The sequence below is a fragment of the Pimephales promelas genome, chromosome 12, assembly GCF_988280905.1.
Source record: "Pimephales promelas chromosome 12, fPimPro1.hap1.1, whole genome shotgun sequence".
Lineage (NCBI taxonomy): Eukaryota > Metazoa > Chordata > Actinopteri > Cypriniformes > Leuciscidae > Pimephales > Pimephales promelas.
In genome coordinates this window covers 4197137-4223085 of record NC_142780.1, presented here as the reverse complement: position 1 = coordinate 4223085, position 25949 = coordinate 4197137, and the positions used below count along the sequence as shown (strand labels likewise).

Here is a 25949-nt window from a genome sequence, read left to right as displayed (position 1 = left end):
CTAAACATTTTCAATTGTGTATGATTCACAGACTGAATATATCAAGTCTATTTTCCTTAGCATTTAGCAGATGTACTTGTTTTAAGCATTATAAGTAACTAGTGATGTTTATATTGATGTCATGCTAATGCTGTTTACCAGGGTTTAAAAGTGCCCTTAACATTGGGTCTAAAAAAGATGCATTTTAATACAAGATCCTCCCAGACTTAACAGGGTGCATCTTTTTAAATTACTCAACAAAACACCATATGTCATTTGATCTACATCAGAGATGAGGAGGACTCTGATTAGATTTCCACATTAATATGAGGAGAAATGAACAGATGTCAGGGTGAACTGATGGCTTACTCTTTGAGTTTGCTGTCAGAGCAGAGGACGTAGAGCACTTTGACTGCTTGAACAGCCTGGCATGACTGATGTTCCCTGGGATGAACGTCACCTGTGGAGATGAAGCTTTCGCCAGGAAATGAGGCGACCAAAGTGTCCGTGTTCAGAAGCCACAGCTGATAATTAAAACAGAAAGTAATTACCTGAAGGTCGGATTTAAAGGGGACATATCATGTCAAAGCGTACTATGCAGACATACTGTGTTATGATGAGACATGTTGGGTACTGTATGTGTTTCTCTCTCTCTCTCTCTCTTACTCTGTCACTCCCGCAGGTTGCACCGGCCTGATTGAACGCGTCGGTAACGTGCCCTATGGTTGGTCAGGATGGAACTGCGCGTTCTTTAAAAAAGCAAGGAACGTGGAAGTCCAGGTGTACGACTTTATTTATGTTGTTTTCTCGGACCCTAGACCTGGGACATAACATAAATTGGGGGCTCGTCCGGGAACTGAACCCGGGACCTCTCGCACCCGAAGCGAGAATCATAGCCATAGACAATCTATCTCTCCAGATCCACGACTTTATTTAAGTTGTTTTCTCGGACCCTAGACCTGGTACCTAACATAAATTGGGGGCTCGTCCGGGATCTGAATCCGGGACCTCTCGCACCCGAAGCGAGAATCATTCCCCTAGACAATCTATCTCTCCAGATCCACGACTTTATTTATGTTGTTTTCTCGGACCCTAGACCTGGGACCTAACATAAATTGGGGGCTCGTCCGGGATCTGAATCCGGGACCTCTCGCACCCGAAGCGAGAATCATTCCCCTAGACAATCTATCTCTCCAGATCCACGACTTTATTTAAGTTGTTTTCTCGGACCCTAGACATGGGACCTAACATAAATTGGGGGCTCGTCCGGGATCTGAATCCGAGACCTCTTGCACCCGAAGCGAGAATCATTCCCCTAGACAATCTATCTCTTCAGATCCACGACTTTATTTAAGTTGTTTTCTCGGACCCTAGACCTGGGACCTAACATAAATTGGGGGCTCGTCCGGGATCTGAATCCGGGACCTCTCGCACCCGAAGCGAGAATCATTCCCCTAGACAATCTATCTCTTCAGATCCACGACTTTATTTAAGTTGTTTTCTCGGACCCTAGACCTGGGACCTAACATAAATTGGGGGCTCGTCCGGGATCTGAATCCGGGACCTCTCGCACCCGAAGCGAGAATCATTCCCCTAGACAATCTATCTCTCCAGATCCACGACTCTATTTAAGTTGTTTTCTCGGACCCTAGACATGGGACCTAACATAAATTGGGGGCTCGTCCGGGATCTGAATCCGGGACCTCTCGCACCTGAAGCGAGAAACATACCTCTAGGCAATCTATCTCTCCAGATCCAGATTCCTTCCTTTTTTTAAAGGATGCACAGTTCCATCCCGACCAACCATAGGGCACGTTACCGACACTTTCATTTAGGCCGGTGCAACCAGCGGGAGTGACAGAGTAAGAGAGAGATTGGAATGTTGTTTATTGCATGTCTTTGAAACTGTTGTTGTGGGAAAGAGAATTAAGTCCTTGTTGACTTTTATTTCATTGTGCTATCATTGACACTGTGGTTATTGTGGCAAAGAGCATTAAGTCCGTGTTGACTTTTATTTCATTGCGCTATCATTGAAATTGTTGTTATTGGTGGAAAGAGAGTTACCTTCGTGTAGTGACTTTTATAAATACTGTGTTATTTATTTTTCTCCCTTTATTCCCCTTGATTTTTTTCCATTCATTTTGTAAAGTTTTCTGTTTTTGTTGCAAGAAACCCTTAATACCATTGTAAGTTGACTTTAGAGAGAAATATTTACACATGGACGAAATTGAACACTTTGTACATAGTGTGTTAACTTCCATACCAAAATCACAGCCGTGCTATCTGGCGTTTGGATGGAAAAGCGAAATATACTCTGTGCAGATGACAGCTCGACCAGCCTTGACGCTAAGGTTTGCTCCAAGAATCGCTGCCTGTAAACAAAATAAAAAAAAAAAAAACTAAATAAACATGATCTACACGGCAAAAAAATTAATAAATCCAATAAACTCACTAACCTTAATGAATCTGACTTGGGCTCTAAACTTAGCCGTGTTATATCACACCCTCCATCTTCACCTGGCTTTACTAATATTTCAGTTATGTAAAACTTCAGCACCTCTGAAACACAAAGAACAGTGAAATATATCAAACACAGAATATTACACATTATCAGCAGCTAAAGACGTAAGATTAGAAGAGGTTACCTCTCATAGAACATCTGCACCTTCAAAATTACATAGCGACAACTAGAGTTTTCTTGCCATTAAGAACAAAGTTAAAGTATAATCCTGAGCTATTGTTTTCCAGGCCAAATGTACACTCACCTAAAGGATTATTAGGAACAACATACTAATACTGTGTATTCTAGAGATTTGTGGGATGCACATCCAGGGCACGAAGCTTCCGTTCCACCACATCCCAAAGATGCTCTATGGGCTCTATGCACGGCGTTATTTCCGGTGAAGGATTAAGGATGCTCGATAACTTCCGCCGATCATAGAGTCCAATGCAATACCGAGAATTTATATTGAATTTTATACTCCATGGTTATACTAATGAAACGTTAGTCACAAAAACAGATAAAACAGACACCCCTCGTTGTGTTTATGCTTCTTTTTAAAATTATATTAAATAAACATAACTATATATAAAATTACATCTAAACGTATGTACGTTTCGTTTCAAAGACGGGAGGACAGTAAATATTGAAGACTCTGCCATAATCCCGTTTTCCTCGGTTTTCCTCCGCTTTAATCTCCACAACCGGAAATGGACGAGCATCCTTACGTCAAATGCGGAACTTATGCATGCATATAGCCCATTGGGTTGAGATCTGGTGACTGTGGGGGCCATTTTAGTACAGTCAACTCATTGTCATGTTCAAGAAACCAATTTGAAATGATTCGAGCTTTGTGACATGGTGCATTATCCTGCTGGAAGTAGCCATCAGAGGATGGGGATATGGTGGCCACAAAGGGATGGAATTAAACGATGCCCAATTGGCACTAAGGGGCCTAAAGTGTGCCAAGAAAACATCCCCCACACCATTACACCACCACCACCAGCCTGCACAGTGGTAACAAGGCATGATGGATCCATGTTCTCATTCTGTTTACGCCAAATTCTGACTCTACCATCTGAATGTCTCAACAGAAATCGAGACTCATCAGACCAGGCAACATTTTTCCAGTCTTCAACTGTCCAATTTTGGTGAGCTCTTGCAAAATGTAGCCTCTTTTTCCTATTTGTAGTGGAGATGAGTGGTACCCGGTGGGGTCTTCTGCTGTTGTAGCCCACCCACCTCAAGGTTGTGTGTGTTGTGGCTTCACAAATACTTTGCTGCATACCTCGGTTGTAACAAGTGGTTATTTAACTTTTTGAATCGTCAAAATTTCAGAGATCATAAAAATAATCCATTTGAATTGAGCGGTTTAGTCCATGTATTATGTTATGGTCCTGTTTTATGTAAAAATCTGAGCTATCCCCCTTTTTTTCTGGGGGGGGGGGGGTTTCGAGTTCATTGAACTATCCTCTTAAAATAGTAGCAATAAAACCAATCAACAAAAAACAAAAAAACATACAATCACTAAAAATAGACCTTTACAATCTGACTATTTTTGCTTCAAAAGCACAGCACTTTTATAAATAACCAAGAGTCTGAAGACATTTCAAAGAATCTTAGAGTGTCTCAGACTGGTGTTGCTAACAGAAGAAATGAATGGCCCATATACATCAGGGGTTAGATATGACATCATGTGGTTATAAATATAAAAAAACACTGGTTTTATTCATTTGCAGTCATGCAAAATGCACAAATGGTGTGTTAGCACTGCTTTGCGTTGCATATACCTGCAGAGAGTTCCTCGCCCAGGACTGCAGAGCAGCTCGTGCAGGACAGCATCACACGCTTACTGACACGTTTCTGCTGCCGGACACACACACACACACACACACACACACACACACACACACACACACACACACACACACACACACACACACACACACACACACACACACGTGTTAGGGTTATGTTCATAAACTGTATTATATGGCACTGATTATATGGTAGGGCTGTCATGATTAATCGCATCCAAAATAAAAGTTTGTGTTTACATAATATATGTGTGTGCACTGTGTATAATTATTTTGAATATATATACTGTATATATATATATATATATATGTAAATAAATATAAATATACACACATGCATGTATATTTAAGAAAAAAAATATTTATATAAAGAATATTTATATTTATATATAATATAAATGATATATAAATCTATAAACAGTATATACATGAAAATATTTCTTAAATATATACAAGCATGTGTGTATTTATATATATAAAATAATTATACACAGTGCACACACATATATTATGCAAACACAAACTTTTATTTTAGATACGACTTATCGTGATTAATCGTTTGACAGCCCTATTATATGGTTATACATATTGCAGGTTCAGTCAGTTCACTCAGCGGCCATATTCATATTCATATTCATAACACCCCGAGCTGTAAACAGCAGCAATTTCCAACCAAGCAACTGTAAGTGCTCTGTACATAAAACCTTTCAATTTCCAGCTTCAGGATTATGAAAGGTCTGTCAAAATGTGTAATATATATATATATATAAAAGTTCTGATGGTGTTTACTGGATTCGTCATTTTCAATCATTTAACTATTATTAAAGTTATAGTTAAAAATGATCAAATCAATATTTGTCCTTAATTGACAGAAAATATAAACTACTGTTCAAACTGGGGATAGGTAAAGAAATAATTTAAACAAAATTATAAATTTTCCTCAGCAGGGATACGTTATATTCAAAAGTCACAGTAAAGATATTCATAGTGTTATAAAAGATTTCTATTCCACATTTTTTAAAATGTTCTATTCATGAATTAATCCTGAAAATAAATATCACCGTTTTCAACAGAAAAATGAAGCAGCACCACCGTTTTCAACATTGATAATAGTTTTTGAGCCGCAAATCGGCATATTAGAGTGATTTCTGAAGGATCATGTGACACTGAAGACTGGAGTAATGATGGTGAAAATTCAACTTTGATCACAGGAATAAATTACATTTTATAATATATCACAATAGAAAATATTACAATATTACAATTTTTATTGTATTTTTAATCAAATAAAAGCAGCCTTGGTGAGAAACAGCTTATCATATCAGTATCGGCCGATATACGTTCGTTTTTTAATGTTATTGGTCCGATAAGAGGATTTGGCTGATCTCTTAAAACCAAAAAATAATGGATTATTTCAGCTGAGACAGTTTGATGCGCACTGTTTGCTATGATGCTTTTGAATTGCTTGAAATATGATGCAATTTATGGTTGGAAAGCAAAATTAATTTTAACACGTACACTGGTTCAAACTAGGCTACTGGACTTTGTTGGATTCATGTTGAAGTGTTTGGGACGAGGCTTTTAATGGTGAGGCTTTAGTTTTTGTAATCAAAGTCTCAAAAATTTAACTCAACTGTAGTGCAAGTTTATCAATAACTTCAAACCAACATTTTTTGGTAATAAAATAACTAGCCTCACTTGTTTTAGGCTAAATCTGCAACTTTGGTATCAGGGCTAGAGAATTGCAGAAAATAAAAGAGCTCATGAAATATTTGTTTTGACCTTTTCAATAAGCATTTGTTTAAAATGTGTTTCATACCCCTATTTACACAAATTACATGACAACTGCCAGAAATTCTTCAGCTTGTTTCTAAACTTTGTGCCTCAACTGTATACTGAAAATATCTATTAAAAACAAAAAGCGGAACAAAACCCATTATTATATGAGAAAACAATAAGAAAACAGACTGTGTTCTGAAGTCATTTAGGATTGAAAAAGTGTGCCTGTAACTCCTCGGCATGGCCACGGGCTACACACAGATTGAGGCTGGGGAAGAGAATCAATCCCTCGTAAAGACATGATGGGCTCTTCTCCACAGCCCGGTCGACCCTAATGTTCCTGAGAGTGGATTTCCTCTCCGCCTCTTCAGCCTTTATTGTGATGAAAGAAAACCATCTGCCTCCCCTGTCAACCCTGAGGCTGTGAGAACCGAGTTACAACCGAGCACTACTTACGGTCTTTGAGTGAGCTCAGCTTTTAGAAGAAAGCTTCACCATTTCAGCTCGGAGAAATCACACTTTTAGCACCGTGTTGTGTTAGTAAGAGTGCTAAAGAAGTTCATTTTTAATGCCCTATTATGTTATTTTAAAGGTTCTCCTAATTATGGTTTGGAGGTCTCCTACAATGGGTTTACATACATCCAAGGTCAAAAAACATATTTACATATATCATTTACTCCTAATAATCATTGCAGCATCATCTAAATTTTATCTCTGGATCTTCCTCAGCACTTGATATACAGTGATACGAACCGTACAATGGCGTTGGTTTTCCCGTATCCATAGAAGCACGATTCCTCATCCTTTGAAAGTGCATCAAAGTGGATTTACTTTTGCAGCGCAGAAAACATATTCTCGATATATCAACAACACAAACCAAACTCTTCCTGTCTCAACTACAACTACCATGTTTGAGGGCGGGGCAATGTAGATGCTGTTCACCGACAGCCAATGAAGAACATGCTGGCATTATGCAAATTTGTAACAAACCTATGTATGTTTGGGCAGGAAGAAAGACTGGAATTACTGACGACTTGTTTTTCAGTAATTCAGTCATTTGATTTCAGAATCATTTTTACTTTTGGGAAACAACAACTCCAATTGATATTAAGAACATATCAGAATGTAAGGCATAATAGGGGCACATTAATCATAAGTACCTTTACCTCTGCAGAGGCTTTCTGAGATGAGTTTCCTTCCCGTGTGAGGGTCTGTTCACAGCTGGTGTCCTGTGCCAACAGAATAAACGTGTCACCAAGCAGACAGTCTCCATCTCGTGGGAGCAGCTTTCTGTTTGCGAAGGGATCGGGGTGGCAGCACCAGTCGTCCACTAATGCATTCCAGTTTCCATTGGGCAAGGGAAGAACTCGCCCAAAAGCCCTTTCAGAATAAGAAGATAGTCTTACTTTCAACACTTTGAAATAATGTGTCTGGTTGAACTTCGAGTAAATCAATCAAGTAACACCAGAGGCAATAAAAAAGAAACACTCCTAACCGGTCTTGAAGCACTGTGGACCCACAAGACTGGCACTGGAAGGAATACGTCACTTTGACCCGCAGTCGTCCAATTACACTTTGAGGAGCTTCTGGAGTAAGAAACACAAAATAATTGTCACAAATAAAAGTCACAATTGTGACTTTATAACACGCAATTGAGACTTTATATTAATCAATTCTGACATTATATCTTGCAATTCTGACTTTTTATCTCGCAATTCTGACTTTATATCTCACAATTCTGACTTTATAACACGCATTTGCGACTTTATATCACACAATTCTGACTTTATATCTCGCAATTCTGAGAAATAAAGTCAGAAATGCAAGATGTAATAAAAAAAGTCAAAATTGTGAGATAAAACGTCGCAATTACCTTTTTTATTTCTCATTCTGTGGTGGAAATGTGGTCTGTGGTATTGACTTCCATATTATGGAGAGGAAAAAAATACTTTAGAAGTCAATGGGGTCCATCAACTGTTTGGTTACAAACATTCTTCAAAATATCTTTTTTTGTGTGTTCAGCGGAAGAAAGAAATTCATACAGGTTTGAAACAACTTGAGGGTGAGTAAATGATGACAGAATTTCTCTTTTTGGGTGAGCTATCCCTTTAAATTGATTTTAAACTTATAATTAATGACTGCTCAAAAACAGTCCGTTTATAGTGAGCTTAAACTCAAATAGGATACAACATTTGAACACACATTTTGTTAGTCATGAAACATTTTTAAGTTAGCTTCCCATACTAAACCAGTTTTTTAGACTTGTTCAGAAATCCCTTTTAGGTCAAAACTCCTGAATGTTTGAGGGGTAAATTGGGTTGTTCTGAGTCAGCTGACTCCAAGTAGTTCTGACATCAAGTTGAGCAGGTCACATCACTGGAGTTTCCTTTGTTCTTGCCTAACCTCGGTTAATCTGCTGTGTGTGTGTGTGTGTGTGTGTGTGCAGCTCACACGCTTCTTACTCAAATTCCTCAAGGAAATCCAATCAAAATCAATCAGAGAATCAAATGAGACTCGCTCTTTAAAGACTCCCTGACCTCTAGATGCTGGCCAGGGTTTGGTGAGAAAGTGCTCATGGGTAATAATCTGAAAGAGCCACGACATTGACCAATAATCGCTTTTACCAAAATCTTTACCGCTATTAAAGCATTTTACCATAAACCATTATCATCAACCGATAATGATCTTCACGATAATCAGAATGATAATTAGGATGATTCTTACATGCTTTATTCATTACCTGATCAAAGATTTACTTAAAAAACACCTTAGTGACAGTGCACTAAACATTTTATTTTTTACACGCTTTCAGACACTCTTTCATTTATTGATTTAGAGGGTGTTTTGTATATAAGGAGGGAGTGAAATTTCAGAAATGACAGTAATTAAAGTCCCCTTGTGGTGAAAATCCAGCTTTTAATGTTATTTAAGTGTCTATGTGGTGTTTTTAATATTCTTTAAGTCAAACCATGTGCAAATTCATAAGTCGACAGCAATGCTGAGTATTTTCTGCTTAAAACTGCAGTGAACTAAAGACGGTCTCAAAAACACGATTTGAAATCGCTAGTGTTTCTGACGTCACAAACGACCTTGTAACCAATCAGATCAACGTGTGATCGTCAACCAGTGGATCTCTGAGCTGAGTGAGTGAGTGGAGGCGGGGCTCATTAGCATATTCATAGAACCGAGTATACTAAATGAGGCAAGTGTGTCGAGTTACAATCAAGACATTTTAAGGCATAGAAAAAAAATATTAAATATGTCATTTTGGTGATCAAAGATGAGTTTTAAGTGAAAATTATTGACTACAGGGGGACTTTAGTTTGTTCAGTGCTGTAATAATTGTCAAAAACAGAAATGAAACAAATAAATGTCAGTTTGTTTATTGGGCACATTAACATGTATCGGTTATAAAAACCCTCAGTATCATTGGGTCTCTAGAAGGAGCTGATGGTGTACCTGACTCCTGCTCCACCCGTAGACGCAGTCTGAAGTGAGATCCACGTTCACAGGATCCTGGGCTTCTCTGGAGTGACGTCTCCACTAGACTCACTCCAGGTGTTAGCTTCACCTGATAGGACCCGTCCGCTGTCTGGATGTTCAGGAGGGAATCATGTCGGGACTCGACTTTCACATCTGCACCCTCCCTGGCAATGTCACCGCTGTGAGGGCAAAGACAAGACAGTGGTGAAACATTTGCGACAATAACAACTAGATTTCAACTGCGTTTTCCTGTGTAGTTGCTAATTTAAGTTTGACACAAAAAGTAGTAATATAACATTGTTACAACTTCTTTGTCAAGAATACCTCAACAAAGTTGCATTCACTTATTTCCATTGTGGTCTCTATTTTTTTAATGAAACATTTTAATGACATGCACAAAAATAACTATCACAAAAAAAAAAAAACGTATATTCAAATGTCCCAGTTGAAAGAGTTGAAAAGTTTCTTTCATATTCTGATCTCTAGATATGGTGGTGTCAGGTTAAGCCGATAGATTTTATTGTTGCCTGTTTTATAGTCCGCCATTAGCCAGCAGCACCTCTCGACAACAGGACACACAATTCAGGTGTATTCACGTCTGGAGGAAACTGTAGTGGGACTGAGGACGAGTTACTGGCTGAATCTAACACAAATAACATTTCTGGAGGTTTTTATCATGCGTCTTTCATTTCTGGAATGATAGCGAGTCACATTTCCTCCAAACCGACTCATGTAATTATATCAGATTCAGATTCTTACATTATTCTTACTAGGGATGCACCGATATGAAAATTTTGGCCGATACCGATAATTCTTTATATTTGAAAGCCGATAACCGATATATCGGCCGATAAACTTAAATCCAAATTTTTATCTAGTTTTGAGAGCCTGATTACAAAAACAAAAGTCTCACAATTAAATCCATGTCCCAAGCGCACAATTATAATGATGTTCTCATTATAGTGTTGTACAGCCGATATGACTCTGGTTGTCCCGAACCAGATTTTCATTTTTTGAAGAGATTTCAATCATATTTCAAGAAATTCAAAAACATAAACAGTTCTCAACAAGTGTCTCAGCTGAAGGGAATAATACATTATTTATCAGCTTTAATATATCGGCCACATTTTCTTACCAGGCTGATAACGATAACATTAAAAATGAACATTTATCGGCCGATACCGATATGCTGGCCGATATATCGTGCATCCCTAATTCTTACATCATCTTGACACTATAGAGCTGGAAAGTGGAGACTGTAAGTCAAAGAGAATTTCCAAATCTAAAATAACGATTTCCTCTCAATGCTTGAGTCAAGCTCTACAAGAATTCACCGGTTTTACAGTTTAACTGTAAAAAAAAAGTAAAAAGAAAATAAGAACTAAACCATTTTTTCCTAGGCCGTCTGATGATATTCTGGTGATTGACCAAACTTTCCACAGATCATCTGAAAACGAAAACCCTCATGGCAAAAATGTACGTGTCACCCATCTTGACTAATTGACCAGCAACATCTGTTACATACAAAACATGTCGTTCTGATGATGCACGGCATTGTTGCATCAAAATCTCCTCATGCAACTAGAAAGCTGACAGTTTTTCTATGGTCATAACAGTTAGATAAAAAAAAAAATACATTTAGTTACATTTAGTGCGTTTGTGTGTGTGTGCTCTTATCCCCGCCTTTCAAATCATCGGTTGTATTGTCAAATTGAATACGTTTTAAAGGTGTTAAATATATTCAAAATACTTGTCAAAGAAAATGACACAGAATAGTGAATTAGTGATTAAACTTATTTTAACAAAATAAAAGGGTTGAGTTTGTTATCTTTTCTGGTCTGTTAGGGAGATGGTCCTCACTGCGGAACATGAAATCCATGGGGAGGAGTCGGATCCAGATCCAACTCCTCCCACCGTACATAAACCTAAACCAACCAACTCCGCCCCCTAATCCCTAAACCCAACCCTAATCCTACCCATCTCCACCCCTTGGATCGTGATCCGACTCCTCCCAGTGGATCTCATGCTCTGCATTGAGGTGCTACTGCTGTTAGGAGCATCACACACACACACACACACAGTTACTGTGACCAATACTGCCATCTAGTGTTAAATAACTGTACTACAGAGAGTTTGACAGTAGTGTCACTAGGCCTGTCAGAAATAATGCACTGTACAGCATTTCTTATTACATGAATAGTATTCTCTTGTATTTTAACGTGGTCCACCATAACTTGCATTCTAAAAATATACAAACTAAAGAGAAAATATTCAAACTGCTGAATAACAGGTGTTCTGACAATATGCTGCCCATCAGGTTTTGTTACCATTACCAGCCGTATATTCGCATGGTTTAGGGTTTGCATCAGACGAACGGAACTGGAAACACATTCCGATGACAACCTGATATTTTATTTCTTTAAGTTATGCTACATTTTTAAATCTCTTCCTTCTTTATTCTTTATTAAGTGAATTTAAGTAAGTAAGAGGTCTCTGCTTAAACTGTATTTGTCTCTCTCTCTCTCTCTCTCTCTCTCTCTCTCTCTCACTCACTCACTCACTCACTCACACACACACACACACACACACACACACACACACACACACACACACACCAGCTTGTTTTGTGCCCCACGAAGCATGTCACCTATGTCAAGTACTGTTTTGACTTCTTCTTGCTCCTTCACTCAGATCCAGTGATGAATCACTGACTAGTTCAGTACACGAGCATCCGTACAGAAAAATAGAAGCACACTTTACCTAATGAACAAAGTGCCACTTTGCAGCTTTCGTCTGAGCTCAAGAAAGACGAGGTCTTGTTTTGCAGTCTCTTCCATTTATATTCTTTAACAGAAACGATGAATCCCACGCGGTACACAAAAACAACGTGACAACATATCTCCGCGACACACCCGTGACGTCAGGAAATAAATAACTTCAAATTAAAAGTGCCTGGTAAGCGGTTTTCCTACAGACTCTTTAAAAAAAGACTTTACGCTAAAAAAAAAATCTACGTAAATAAAATGTTGTTATGAACAATATAAGATTTATATTAAAATAAAAAATGACTTAGGACCGCCCGCTGACCTGTATGTGATATAATATGTTAGTACCGGTATTTAAAATGCCCCTTTGGTATTTATTAGAAGGGCAGATAACTGATTGTGCCCAAACACACTAGAACGAGAGTGAATACGATTGTAAACGTATTAAGTTAGTTAAAGTCGTTCAGTCAACTTAGCTCACACAATTAAAACGGTAAACAGATCAACTTATATTTAAAATACATGCTTAAATTATTTAAAATAAAGAGAGTGATTAGAATTTCAGAATACAAAAAAGTATATCTCTTCTCTAAAAAAAAAAACTAAAAAAAAAAACATCTGGAATATTTTGATCTGGCAGTAGGACTTTTGTGGCAGTGCAAACATGCGGAATGCGCATGCGCACTGTCAGCGCGCGGACTTAGAGACGTGACGTCAAACAGTGTGCGATCAGTGGTGGCGGGAGATTTTCCAGTGTTTTTCTGTCGCTCTAGTTCGTATTCGGAAGAAAAACATTAGCAAGTAAAATGTGGAACCAAGGTATGTGGCGAATTAATGATTTGTTTGGGACAATACCCAGCTTGATTACCCGCTAATCCGAGGTCCGAAAGCTCAGTTAAACAGTGAAAGTGTGATGTGACTTAGTCATGTTGTCGTCAGGGACTTCATGTCTGTTGGTCGAAATACTGTGAGGATGCTGTCTTCACCCATGCACCAGTCTTGATGGAATATATAAGATATATAATGATATATACGTTTATTTCTGCAGGTAAATATGGTGAGGCCAGTATGGTGGGAGGATACACACAGTCTCCAGGAGGATTTGGATCCCCAGCTGCTTCTCAGGGAGGAGACAAGAAAGGGGTTAGTCTGACTCAACCAGCCAATAATGTGTGTGGGATGTGCAAATATAACTTGTATACAGCATTTTTATCTTATATATATATATATATATATATATATATATATATATATATATATATATATATATATATATATATATACAATACATATATACACTTTACAACAATGTTCCATTTGTTAACTTCAGCTCACAACATTAGTTAACAAGAAATAACAAGAAAAGGTACTTCTAAATCATTTATTAATCTTAGATAAAGCTCATTTCTGCATTTTCCAGTATTAAAATCAGAAGTTTATATGTTCAATCATAATATTTGATGGACCTGGGATAACAATAGCTGTTGAATTTTCATCATTTAACGTTATCAAAGATTAATAAACACTGTAACACTCATATATATATATATATATATATGATAAAAATTATATGAAAATATATACATTCATATTCAATTCAACTCAAAAATTTCTTTATTGGCATGATTGTAGATAATACAATATTGCCCAACCTTGGAATGTAGAATAATTATAAAGACATCAAAATAATTATTAAATATTATAACATAACTTTAATTTAAATGTACAAATTAAATAAATTGTACAAATTTACAGTGTAACAAATTAAAATATGCGTGAACATTTGATACCACAATGTTTAACATATTTACACACACACATTACTGAGGGTCACTGTGGTGGACCTTAGAGAAACACACTGGCACACACACACACACACACAGACACACGCACACACGCGTGTATCTGGCGGCCAGTGCTGCGGTCTGTTACTCTCCTAATATGATCTTTATCTATTCTACTTCAGCCATTATTAAGTATATGATATTTAAAAATAAGAAATTAAATGTTGTCTAAAAAAACCTATGTAGGAATAAAGTCATTAACTTTATGACGTTAAAATCCCCAGTTTCATTACTGAAATGTGAATTTTGTTTTTAATAAAAATCATTTTTAAGGGAAAACTATTTATTGCATTGTGTCATTCGATTTACTTCAAAATTAAAGGCTTTCAGACTCATCAAAACTATCTTTTATCAGATGTATTATTTCCAGTCTTGTCTCTTGAGAAAATAGACCAAATATAATTGAAGACGCCATCTCTTTCTCAGAAGCGTCTACCAGTTTTGGTCACTGGAATGAGAAAGTTAATGATTGAAATGAAATGTGTGTTGTGCAGAGATCCCGAGCGCAGCAGATCGTTCCCTGCACGGTGTCTCAGCTGATGTCTGCAGTGCAGGCGGAGGACGTCTTTAAAGTGGGAGGGGTGGAGATCGCACAGGTGAGTCTGATGCCTCTAACACCAGCTCAAAAAATCTGTAAAGGTAGGGACACACCAAACCGACGCCAAAGAACTAGTGTTGGGGAAAATCTGTGCTTGAACACAACAAAATGACTACAACTGACTGTCTGCACCTGCTTGTGATGAAACTTTATCTGTGAGCGCGCACATAAAACGTGAGTTGTCTCGCTCTTGGATGGTTTAAAGGGGAACTTGGCAACTCTAGCCATTTCTTTGCTGATTTTCATGTTTTCTCATCCTACAGCCGCTGGGTGTATATTTCACAACACAAAAAAACTCACTTGCGGCGGGTTGTACTTGCACTGTATTAAGTTGAAATAGTTGCCAAGTTCCCAATTAAAGTCATATTGAAATGCTCAGGGATCAATAAGAGGAATTTTGAAATGTAATTTTCGATTTCGATTCCCAACCCTACTTATTTCACCCAAAAAATATGGACATAAATTAAGCTTAAATTATTTTAAAGGTTTTTCTGTGTACTATTGTATAGAGCATCACAGTCCCGCCCACAGCCGGTGCCGGATGTAAAAATTCAATACAATTTCTCCATTGACAGTTGGGATATAAGCCATTAAAACGTAACCATACGTGGTAGACTTAAAACCAGCTACGGCTGTACTAAGTGATTGTATATGCTTATATAAATGCCAAAAGTTGATGGGGCACTAACCTTGTTTTAAGATGAATGCCTTTTATTTGTGATGTATTGGATAAGTACTTCATTACCCACAATCCTGAACAATCCCACAGTGATGCATCTGATTGGTGGAAGTCGTGTCACGTGTCTGAAACCCCGCGAAGGCACGTGAAGACATAAGATCGTGTAATGACGTAGGGCTAAGTTCATTGGTCGCACCTCAGAGATGGCCCCGCGCCATTGGATGTTCAGTTGCCACAGCTTAGCTAATGAGCGAGCCAGATGCTCAATGTTTTAGCATGTGCATAAGCTTCAGTAAATCGAGGAAAAGGAGTTTCCCTGCACGTTCACTATATAAAATTCACTGGAGGAAAAAGTTCACATGGCAATCATCAGATTTGGAAGTCACTCAAAGGCTCTTTCACGGTGGCTTCAGTCGACTTCACTGAGGCGTGGTGGTTTATGGGAGGAGTAGTTCCTTTGCTCGGAAATGAAAATATGTACACAGGCTTGTACCCTGGAGTTTTTTTTTTTGATTTTCTCTTCGTTTTTTCACTCGAAATGATATGTTGTATGCTTATGAGTTCAGCTGTAGCTGGTTATACTCAGACATGCTCTAATACTCTTTAGATATGGATTTTACAAAATGTCAATGGGAGAAATGAATGGGAAATTTACTTCTCGGGCTGTGGGCGGGACTGTGATGCTCTATAGCTTCTGTTTAGAAAAATAGTTCAATTTAAATTCAATGTACAGTCGACATAGAAACAAGGTTATTAATAAATCTTATAGTAATAAAGTAGTCCTCTAAGGTCATTTTCACTACATTCAGTGGCGCCTGTTACGGAATTACGGACTCGGGCTGCAAAATTATTCAACATTAAACCGCAATTTGACAAAGGCTGCAATTTTTTTTATTATTATGTCAGTGCTTCACTTGTCAGTGAAGCACTGCTCTGTGATCACTAGTAAATGCTGCTCCATCTGAAAGCCAGGGCCAAATTACCCCGATACCATCAAATATAAAAAAAAAAATCTTGTCATTCTGTACCAAATTTCGATACCTAAGGGGTTAATCTCATTAATGTCAGTGAGCCAATCAGTATCAAGGAAAAACAGTAGTTTACGCCCATAAAACATCTTTCAAAAGTGTAAATGTACTGTATGTGATTGTTCTTTGTACCTCCTGAGGGCGATCTACATACTGATGTATGAGAGAACCACTCCTCTAAACAACTACCCTTAAATACCACAATGCTGCGGTGTGTGTGTGTGTGTGTGTGTGTGTGTGTGAGAGAGAGAAAAAAGAAAGAGACCAGTTGCTTTTAACAGAACAGAAAAGATAAGAACAAACACACCTCTTTTATTTAATTAAATTCATTTTTAATCTGTATAATTTTCATTGACAAGTTGTTGTTTTTTTGCAAAAATGTTTAAAAGAAATAGACCGCCAACATGAGATGATTTTTAACACATTTAAAATGTATTCAGTTTGACATTACAATGTTTTATTCTGTGATTTTTAAGGGCAGAAAAAAGAGCACACACACACAAATCCATCTTAAAGGTAGATTTATTTCTAAAACAGGTATGATGTTCAGTGCTATAAATGAGGAGCCAGCACTGCACTGCTGCAGGCTAGGGGCATACAAAGAGTTTATTATCAGGAACTAAAACCACTACATTTGGCAATGAGTAAATACACTAACTTAGAGTGTTAAAATAAAGTTATAAATGTGGTAAATCATGTTAATCCCAAAAACAAGATTGAATATCTCTCTGTGTGTAAGTGTGTTGAACATTATCATGGCTACAACAACATGCAACATGGCTAATACACTCATTCATCCATCAATACGTTTTGTCTGACACTTTCTAGGTAACTATTGTTGGTGTTATCAGAAGCACTGATAAATCCACGATCAACATCCAGTATAAGGTGGACGACATGACTGCGGCTCCCATGGACGTCAAGCAGTGGATCGACACAGAGGTACCCGTTCAGATGCCTTCGAGCGCTGTAACCTTATTGAAATGTGATTTCCAGGCCACAGAAATTAGTAAATAAAGTCTGGAAGTTTATATAGCATGTCACACTGTTATACGAGTTACAAATTGTCCGTCTCTATCCACAAGTATCCTACGCCCCATGAGGCCTTGCGTCAAAAGTGGGCGCGACTTCCGGTTGGAAGTAAACAAAGCGCGATTTGACATGCTTGACACTCGTTCATTCAACAGTTGACATCGTTCAAGTTATAGCGATCCAAACTAGCTAACGATGCGGGAACACAACCTCAACGAAATTAAAAAAGGGTGAAATAACAGTACCTTTACCCTCCGCAGTAGTTGATTGGGAGTATTATAATAACATTATTAATAATCAATACTCATCAAGGCATGGTGACAGACAGTTGTGTGAGCTGACAAACAATTAAAATAAAAAATACACACTTAGTCATTGTGCTTTGGAGTTTATTCAAAATTATAAATGAATGTGCAACTTGAATACATTAACTGGCACATTTGGTATTCTGTCAACTCAGGCTTTGATAGGGCCCTTTAATTTCCGCGATCACGGAATCGCAGAATTGGCCAATTAACGCGGAATCTAGTATTTTCGCTGAATTTTACATATTTGGAATGAAATTCGTTTTTTGTGTGGGAGAAGAACGTATGTCTGGGGAAAATGCAGAGAGCTCTGCTTTCGTCGGCGGAGAAGTTAAGAAACTCGTCGCGCACACACAAAGTCCCTTCCGTGCACGTCTGTCTGAGGTGCCAGACCGAGTGTGTGTGTCCGAGTCGAGAGCGCACAAGAGAGACGAGACAGCACGCTCAACAGTATGCGCGAGAGAGACCGAGTGTGTCCGAGAGAGACTGTGTCCGAAAGAGCGCGCGAGAGAGACTGAGTGTGTCCGAGAGAGCGCTCGACAGTGCGAGAGACAGAAGCTGCATCCCAATGTGCATACTATGCCCGAAATAGTATTGACAGTTACTAATGTCACGTAAGCTACTATTTAGGATGGATATATGCACATTACGACGCAGCTAGAGTGTGACTTTTATTTTATAAACTAATATAATTTATTTTACAGGACAGTTTAAAGCTCATAACCATATTTTGTTGTTACTTGAAGTACTTAGAGTGCAGTGTTATGTTGCATCATGCAGTATTTGTCATTTTAAGAGTAAATGCCTATTTTATTTGTGTACATTTTAATCATTAACATTAAAAGCAACTAAAAAAAGCAATTAAAAGCTCTTTTTACAACTAAAATAACAGTAAAGGGTAAAAAAAAAAAAAAAAACTGAATTCCCAAAAATGAAAACGGAAAAAACGGAATTTGGGGAAAAATAAAACGGATTTTATAGGGCCCTACTTTGATCCTGAGTTTAGGTGTAACATCAGTAGCGAACAGCCAATCACATGCTGATAGAGTTTATAGAATATTAAGAATTTAAACAAATGTACACAGGAAGATTCGTCGTCTTTTGGGAGGTGATTGAAACTACAGTCGTTGGCAGGATCACTCTGATTTCGTTTTCAGCTTATGTTCAAAACAATCACGTTTAAGCCACTGAATTAGTTTAGTCCGGTTATAGACGAATCCGACGAGCGTTCTGTGTAGGCTGCCATCTTGTGGCGACGCCATTACTGAGCTGTTACACAGGCATATAGACATGCACCGGTATGTAAACAAACCTCGGTGATAACGTGAACTCACCCTCGATGACAGCTACAGCCAGGCAGAATGACTTGTTGGTTTGATCTGTGACTGCAGTGGCCTCAAGTCACAGATGAAGGTACAAACGATCTTACAGATTAACGTTATTTATGAAAATAGCTTGGCAAGCTAGCTAGGCTAACGTTTGCTAACGAGGAAACTATAAAAAGATCTGTCCATTTGGCAACAATAAATAAATAAATGAATGAAATCAAATAAACAAATTCATGTTTTTCATTTGTGTCCATTATTTATCTCATTTTCACATTGCAACAGGCAAGGGTAAGGTAACGTTACAGCTAGAAAGTATACATAATATCGACCAATTAGTGTTTTTAAACCATGGGAAGAGGTCAATATAACAGCAGGAAAACAATTATGTCACATAACGTTACATTTAGCTCAGGAAAGCCATTTAATGACCATAGCATGTTAATTGAATAGAACAAATAGCAAGAGAGGAGATTTTGCTCATCACTATATCACATATTTATTATATTTTTTTTACTTATGTCATTAAATAATTGTTATTATACGCGAATGTCTGCGTCTTGTACTCGCCCAGGAAATCTGTAAACCGTACGGCACCAGACAGGGGCAGTCGACCCGGGGTATTCACAATGTTTTCTCTTCAAAATTTAAATTTTACTGCCACCATTGAAACAATTTATACCGGAAACCGTTTACCCACTCGACATTATACAAGGGGTAACGTTGTAACATTAGTGACAGTCGTAAATCGCGGGCTGTTTATTCCAGTGGACGCAAGTTGCAACTAAAACAATAGGAGGCAATGGCGCAACGCTACCCAGCAACAGCTCAGTAATGGCGCCCCGCTTACTTCCGGTAGTTTCGCCGGATTCGTCTATACATACAACCGCGAACAGCACATGTTGTCCCTGAGCTCCGTAACGACATCTCTCATAAAGATTTGCGTCTTTAAATAGTAAAATAATTCTCTGAAAAACAGCTAGCCTCTTTGCTAACTAACACACAAAATACCATTGGAATGCTACTTCCGCCGCCTCACCGGAAGTTTCACCCACTTTATTTTTTACAAGAGCGCCCCTCAGAAACTTGTGGATAGAAATATTTTTAAAGTGTGAAATGAAACCCCCTGTTTTAGCTCTGGTTGTTCATACCTCAGATTTGATAAAGACTCGAGAAGACATGATGAGGTATGCATCCATACATGGTGCTGGTTCATGTGTAAAGCACAAGATATGAAATATGTCCTTAATAACTTGACACATGTGAACTATGATCTGTGCTGTGAGTTTTGTTAAACATCGCAGTTTTCTTTGCATGAACCGCTCTCTTGACTTGTTAAATATTAAATATCGATAGTCATATTTTCTATGTTGGTAATTTGGTAGTCAAATCCAGCTCTGACCGCATCATAGGTGAAATGCAAATATATAAAGCTTTATTGCAGACACAGATCCATATAACACATCATACAATACTAAAGTGAAATACATAAATTAAAATTCCATATTAGCCTATAGGATATACAAGCTATTGCAATTGCAAAAACACTCTTCTGTTATTATACTGATGAAACATACTCTTACAACACATACGCCTGAAGGAAAACACCACAAAGCTGAACAGATAATCTCTTTCATAATACAGCACAGTGATTGAATTAAGAGAGTTCATCCTGACAAATAATGCAGAGAAAAGCTCAGAAACCACTCTAAATGAACTCTTATACCTATAATTGTGTGACTTTCGTGGTTTAACGTCCCTTTTTAAACCTGAAGAATGAAATGGTTGGGGAAAAAATAAATAAAATAACCTCTTCCCCCTTAATAATAAGCATAATGAGTGCTATCATCATGTTCAGTGACGTACAACCTGTACATATGTGTTAACGTCTTTTTTTTTAAAGTGTTTCATGACCCTTTAAAAGTTAAAGTAATCACAAATGGGTGGAAAAGTCAAAAAGTGAACTTGCTACATGTATTTGTTCCTCAATCTCTCTAGGACATGGGTGTGGATAACTCTGTGATTCCTCCAAACACTTATGTCAAAGTCTCCGGCAACCTCCGCTCTTTTCAGGTCAGAACTGAATGTACATGTGCATTATAGTGCTTTTACATATGAAAGTGTGGACGGAGTTGTCAACAAGTGTCAAACTGAATCTTCTGGGTGTCGTTACAGAATAACAGGTCTTTGGTTGCGTTCAGCGTGCGAGTGCTGGAGGACATGAATGAAGTGACTTCACATATGCTGGAGGTGGTGAACGCTCATATGATGCTGAGCAAACCACAGAACATGGTGAGACTAACAAGTCCGAGCTCACCCTACACTTCTGCTTTTCACTCGCACACTATGACTATGTTTAACATGCAACCAAATTATACGTTAGTTATCAAATTGACGGCTCAATCAGACGGAAAAGCCTTTATGTCCCAATTGACCCAAATCAAATTTTGATGGGATTTTAAAGGGGGGGTTGACTGCCTTTTCACTTTTTTCATTTTAAATAGTGTGTAATGTTGCTGTTGGTGCATGAACAGTATCTGCAAAGTTGCAGCGCTGAAAGTTCAGTGTAAGCAGAGAGGTGTGTATAACTGCTTAGTCAACATTAACAGTAGCTGCTGTACGGTTTTCATACTGTTGCTCTCCTTCTGGTCACTTCTGAACTTGACACAACTGATTCTGAACGTCTCTTGTGACGGGTTGCCAGATATCACAAAAAGAGCAGAACAAGCCCCTTAAAAACGAAGTATAATAAGCAGAAATGGCAAAAAAAATGTACCGAGGAACACATTTAAACATAATAGTATTGCTAATATTATCCTACCAAATTAAAAGGAAGTTACTAAATTATTATGAATAGAATAGTTCAAAATAAAACATTTTAGATATTATAAACTGATTGATAAGGTAAAGCAATAACATGAGGTAAAGCAATAACATGAGATTGAAAAATTATTCAGCAACACTTTATTTAAAGTTTAATTGCACTTATGAGTTGTATTTAATATCAGTCAGTTGGGGGAAGTTCTTCTAAAAGTTGATGTGTTTTTTTCACTATCAAAATAGTTTGCCAAATAAATTATTTGCCAAATAAAAGCCAAACAAGAAGAACTTTTCATTTCTGAAGTATTGTGGTTTATTTAGTATACAAAGCCCTTTCTGATGATTTTTGGTAGATTTTATAGCTTTTTGATGATTTTATAGCGGTCGCGACCATAGACTATAAAATAGATTGCGACACAGTCAGTGATGAAACGCCAGAAACAACACCAGGTGACTTATGTCATCATGGATGAAAAGTAAGAAAGGAGATGTGAGTTTGTTGATTCAGGAAATTAGCTAAATATTAAATGTAGAACATTCTGTGTATCTTACAAAAAAAAAAAAAAAACATTCTGTGGAGGGCTACCATGAAAATAAGTCCACTTGACAAGTGCTGTCAACGTCAACACATGCGATTTATTATTATTATTTTTTTTTTGGTCTGGCTTTAATGTTTTAAAACATGGCAATTAACGCAGCGTCCATACGTTCTTTCATATGTTTCGTCATGTCATCCTTTAGCTAGGATTATGATCACGCTCTTATTCACACAAATGCTTTAAACCATTTCTGTGCGACAAGACAAAAGAGAACACGCTTTCAGTGAATGTCCTCCTGACACACACACACACGACGCTCAGAAAGACGCGCGCCGTTTAGGAGTGGGGAAAAAAATCGATTCTCGATGCATCGCGATGCGGACGTGGACGATCCTGAATCGATTCACAAATGTCAAAAAATCGATTTCAAAAAAAATTTTTTTTACATGTATTTATAATAACGTAATATTGACGGAACGCGAAAGACGGAACTCTGAAGCGCGGAAGTGCAGTGGCCGGACCGTCTGTGGCGTGCACATAACAGAGATGAGATGGAACGCGAGATCCAAACTTTCCTTGTTAGGTTAAAAGCTGACGTGTGGAAATATTTTGGCTTCTGAAGTTGAAGGGGGAAAGGAGCTGGACAAGAGCCGCACTAGTTGTACGCTTTGTGGAATAAAACCAACGACGGAAACACGACAAATATGATAAGCCATATGACACCTTTCCAGCCAGAGGAGGAAAAACACTCGGCTGCACCAGTCGTTATATTATTTATTTACTACAAGTATGCTCCTAGTTCAAGCACACATTTATTTTCCTGGTCGTTCTTTGTAATGTTAATAAAATATATTGTGCATTAATTCTTTATGGGTCATTAATTTGTACTTTTAAAGCAAATTATTTATAGTCACACACAAAAGATTCAGATAATCGATTTGTAACATTATAAATGTCTTGTACTTTAACTTTTGATCAACTTAATTTATCCTTGATGAATAAAAGTATAGATTTCTTTTTTCTTTTGCCCAAAAAATTTAAAGTCCCCCAAACTTGCTTCAAATATTTTCAATTGAAGGAAATCACAAAATACATTTTAATGCAGTCAATTAATAGAACCAGGTGCATTTGCATTATAATGCAACAAAATTGCTTTTGAAAATTTTTTTAAAGATAATGAGTTGCCTAAGTAGTAGACAACAAGCATGTTTGCATGTCCTCACTAACCATCATTATATTTTCAATGAATATCAAATAAATAAAAAGTGCAATTAATACCAAAATGTTGCTGCTGCTAATATAATCATATGTTGATCTATTATTTTCGTTTACTGTTGTGAAATGGAAAATCAATAATCGGTAATCGAGAATCGTTAATAATCGAAAATTGACTGTAATCGAATCGGGACTTCAATAATCGTAATCGAATCGAATCGGGAAATCAGACAGATTAACCACCCCTAGCGCCGTTATCAATTTCTCTTTTGCGTTTGAACACACACATGTATGCCAGAATGTCCATTTTGTCGAGTATCCTCTCAAGAACAGTCTTAAATGAGTTAAAAAAAATCTTAAATGGAAGTAAATAGTCGTGAGAGAATGAGACGCGTGAGTTCCTGTCAGCAGCGGCAGATCTTAAAGCGACAGGAGCCATTAATTCTTTCTGTCAGTAAAGTTAACCTAAAGAACAGAGGGAACAGAAAATTACTGACTGCACTTGATTAAAGAATGCTTGTAGCTTTGATAAGGATTAATCTATATTTCATTTATAATTTATGCAGTGCATACTGTTTGTGTAATTGAAAGCCTTATTCAATTTCTGTATGGTACAGTTTATAACCCCATAATAAATGTATATGACATTTATTGTGGGGTTAATGAGGATTGTCTAATGAAGTATTATGAAGTTTTATCGTTTTTGAAGCCTAACGTTTGACATTTTTGGGAAAATCATTAACATTGAGATGTCAATAGCTATAATATTAGTGATACTGGCTTTCATTCATAAAAAATTGCCAAGTTCAGGCTCAGGAATTTTTTCACTTTAACCCCTGCATCTATATGTCTATATATCTATATATGAAGAGTTCAGATGCAAAAGCCTCTAAATGCCATTTGAAATTTTCTTCTTTAATGATGATTTTTATCAAGCTTGTATATTTAAGTTTAGTAATTTCACTTAAATAACAATTAATAGGTAATTATCATTGCCATTTAAGTGAAATCACTGAACTTAAATATACAAACTTGATAAAAATGATCATTCTAGAAGAAAATTTCAAATGGCATTTAGAGGCTTTTGGATCTGAACTCTTCATATATAGATATATATAGATAAACAGGGTTTCCGCGGGGTCTTAAAAAGTCTAAAATTCTGAACTTTAAATTTAAGGCCTTAAAAAGTGTTAAAAACGGCTAGATTTTCATCTGAGGTCTTAAACTTGATTTAGTCCGGTCTTAAAAAGATTTTACCCTCGTTCATTTGCCAAAACTCTTGCCGCAGAAAGTTATTGCAAAGTAGCAAAACAGTATTGAGTCGTACCCTACAAAGCGGAGCTCTAGTGCAGGGACGGGTTCAAACACGCCGCTCGCGCGCTAGCAGAGCTCAGGGCTTGATGCGAGGTAGCTCGCCAAGAGACCGTTCATACACCAGGCTTGCGCGCTCAAGTTCATTCAAATATAGGTGCGTCGCACCCACACAGCGACATTGAAAAAATCTCATCATTTCAGATTCAGAATGCCTCAAACGAACTGAAGAACCAACCAATCAGCCCCTTCCGTTACAACATTGAAAGCTCAGTCAACATGAAGGATCGCGGTGCACCCAAACACTACCGGTGTTTTTCTCTTTTCCGTGAATAAATCTTGTAGCAAAGCTACAGCAAGCAAGACGCAACAGGGAAAATCGGCCCAAATTTTACTATTAATAATAAAAGATAAGGGGATGTGAATGTCAGTAATTTATCATTTTTTGACTCAATCTTTTTATAAAAGATCATTTAAAGGCTGAAATATGTGAGGTTTATATAAAACTATTTTTGTGAAGACTTTATTTTAACTAGAGAACCTGTTGCAAGACACTCTTTTAAAATCTGGCCATCATTTTTAATGGTATTTTAATGTTTATGTAAACAAAAAGTGCATATTGATGCTAATTTTATTAGCTGGGTTTAGACATACATTTGGCAAATTGATTTTCATAATAATCATGAAATTAAATGTTCATGCCATTTCATCTCTGGGTATGATCAACTATAATTGTGTTTTTACAGTATAAAATGCAAAGTACAAATTTCAGCTACACATACATATAGTATAAAATCATTTTTTCAGAATATTTTCTTATTTAAATTTTTGGTAATGCGTCGTGTAGGTCTTAAATTTCAATGTTTATGGTCTTAAAATGTCTTAAAAAGGTCTTAAATTTGACTTACTGAAACCTGCAGAAACCCTGAT

At 37.3% G+C, this 25949-nt stretch overlaps 2 protein-coding genes across 5 annotated transcripts in view; one reads left to right on the top strand and one right to left on the bottom strand.

The window, feature by feature from the left end:
• ube3d (ubiquitin protein ligase E3D) overlaps window positions 1-12488 on the bottom strand; it is a 28481-nt gene extending 15993 nt beyond the window's left edge. Inside the window, exons 1-8 of one of the 4 annotated variants that reach the window (XM_039651356.2) lie at window positions 12319-12488; window positions 9535-9737; window positions 7571-7661; window positions 7236-7455; window positions 4270-4345; window positions 2436-2538; window positions 2243-2351; window positions 349-503 (exon numbers count right to left, since the gene is read on the bottom strand). In XM_039651356.2, the coding sequence (XP_039507290.2) occupies window positions 349-503; window positions 2243-2351; window positions 2436-2538; window positions 4270-4345; window positions 7236-7455; window positions 7571-7661; window positions 9535-9737; window positions 12319-12395 (1034 nt within the window). In that variant the 5' untranslated portion in view covers window positions 12396-12488. The remainder of the gene's footprint in view (window positions 1-348; window positions 504-2242; window positions 2352-2435; window positions 2539-4269; window positions 4346-7235; window positions 7456-7570; window positions 7662-9534; window positions 9738-12318) is intronic. The other 3 variants (XM_039651357.2, XM_039651358.2, XM_039651359.2) reach the window with 3 other exon arrangements.
• A 511-nt stretch (window positions 12489-12999) lies between these two features.
• Window positions 13000-25949, top strand: part of rpa2 (replication protein A2) — a 22056-nt gene continuing 9106 nt past the window's right edge. The window contains exons 1-6 of the mRNA XM_039651335.2: window positions 13000-13142; window positions 13372-13466; window positions 14662-14763; window positions 17301-17414; window positions 21133-21207; window positions 21310-21426. Coding sequence (XP_039507269.2) covers window positions 13130-13142; window positions 13372-13466; window positions 14662-14763; window positions 17301-17414; window positions 21133-21207; window positions 21310-21426 — 516 coding nt within the window. The 5' untranslated portion in view covers window positions 13000-13129. The remainder of the gene's footprint in view (window positions 13143-13371; window positions 13467-14661; window positions 14764-17300; window positions 17415-21132; window positions 21208-21309; window positions 21427-25949) is intronic.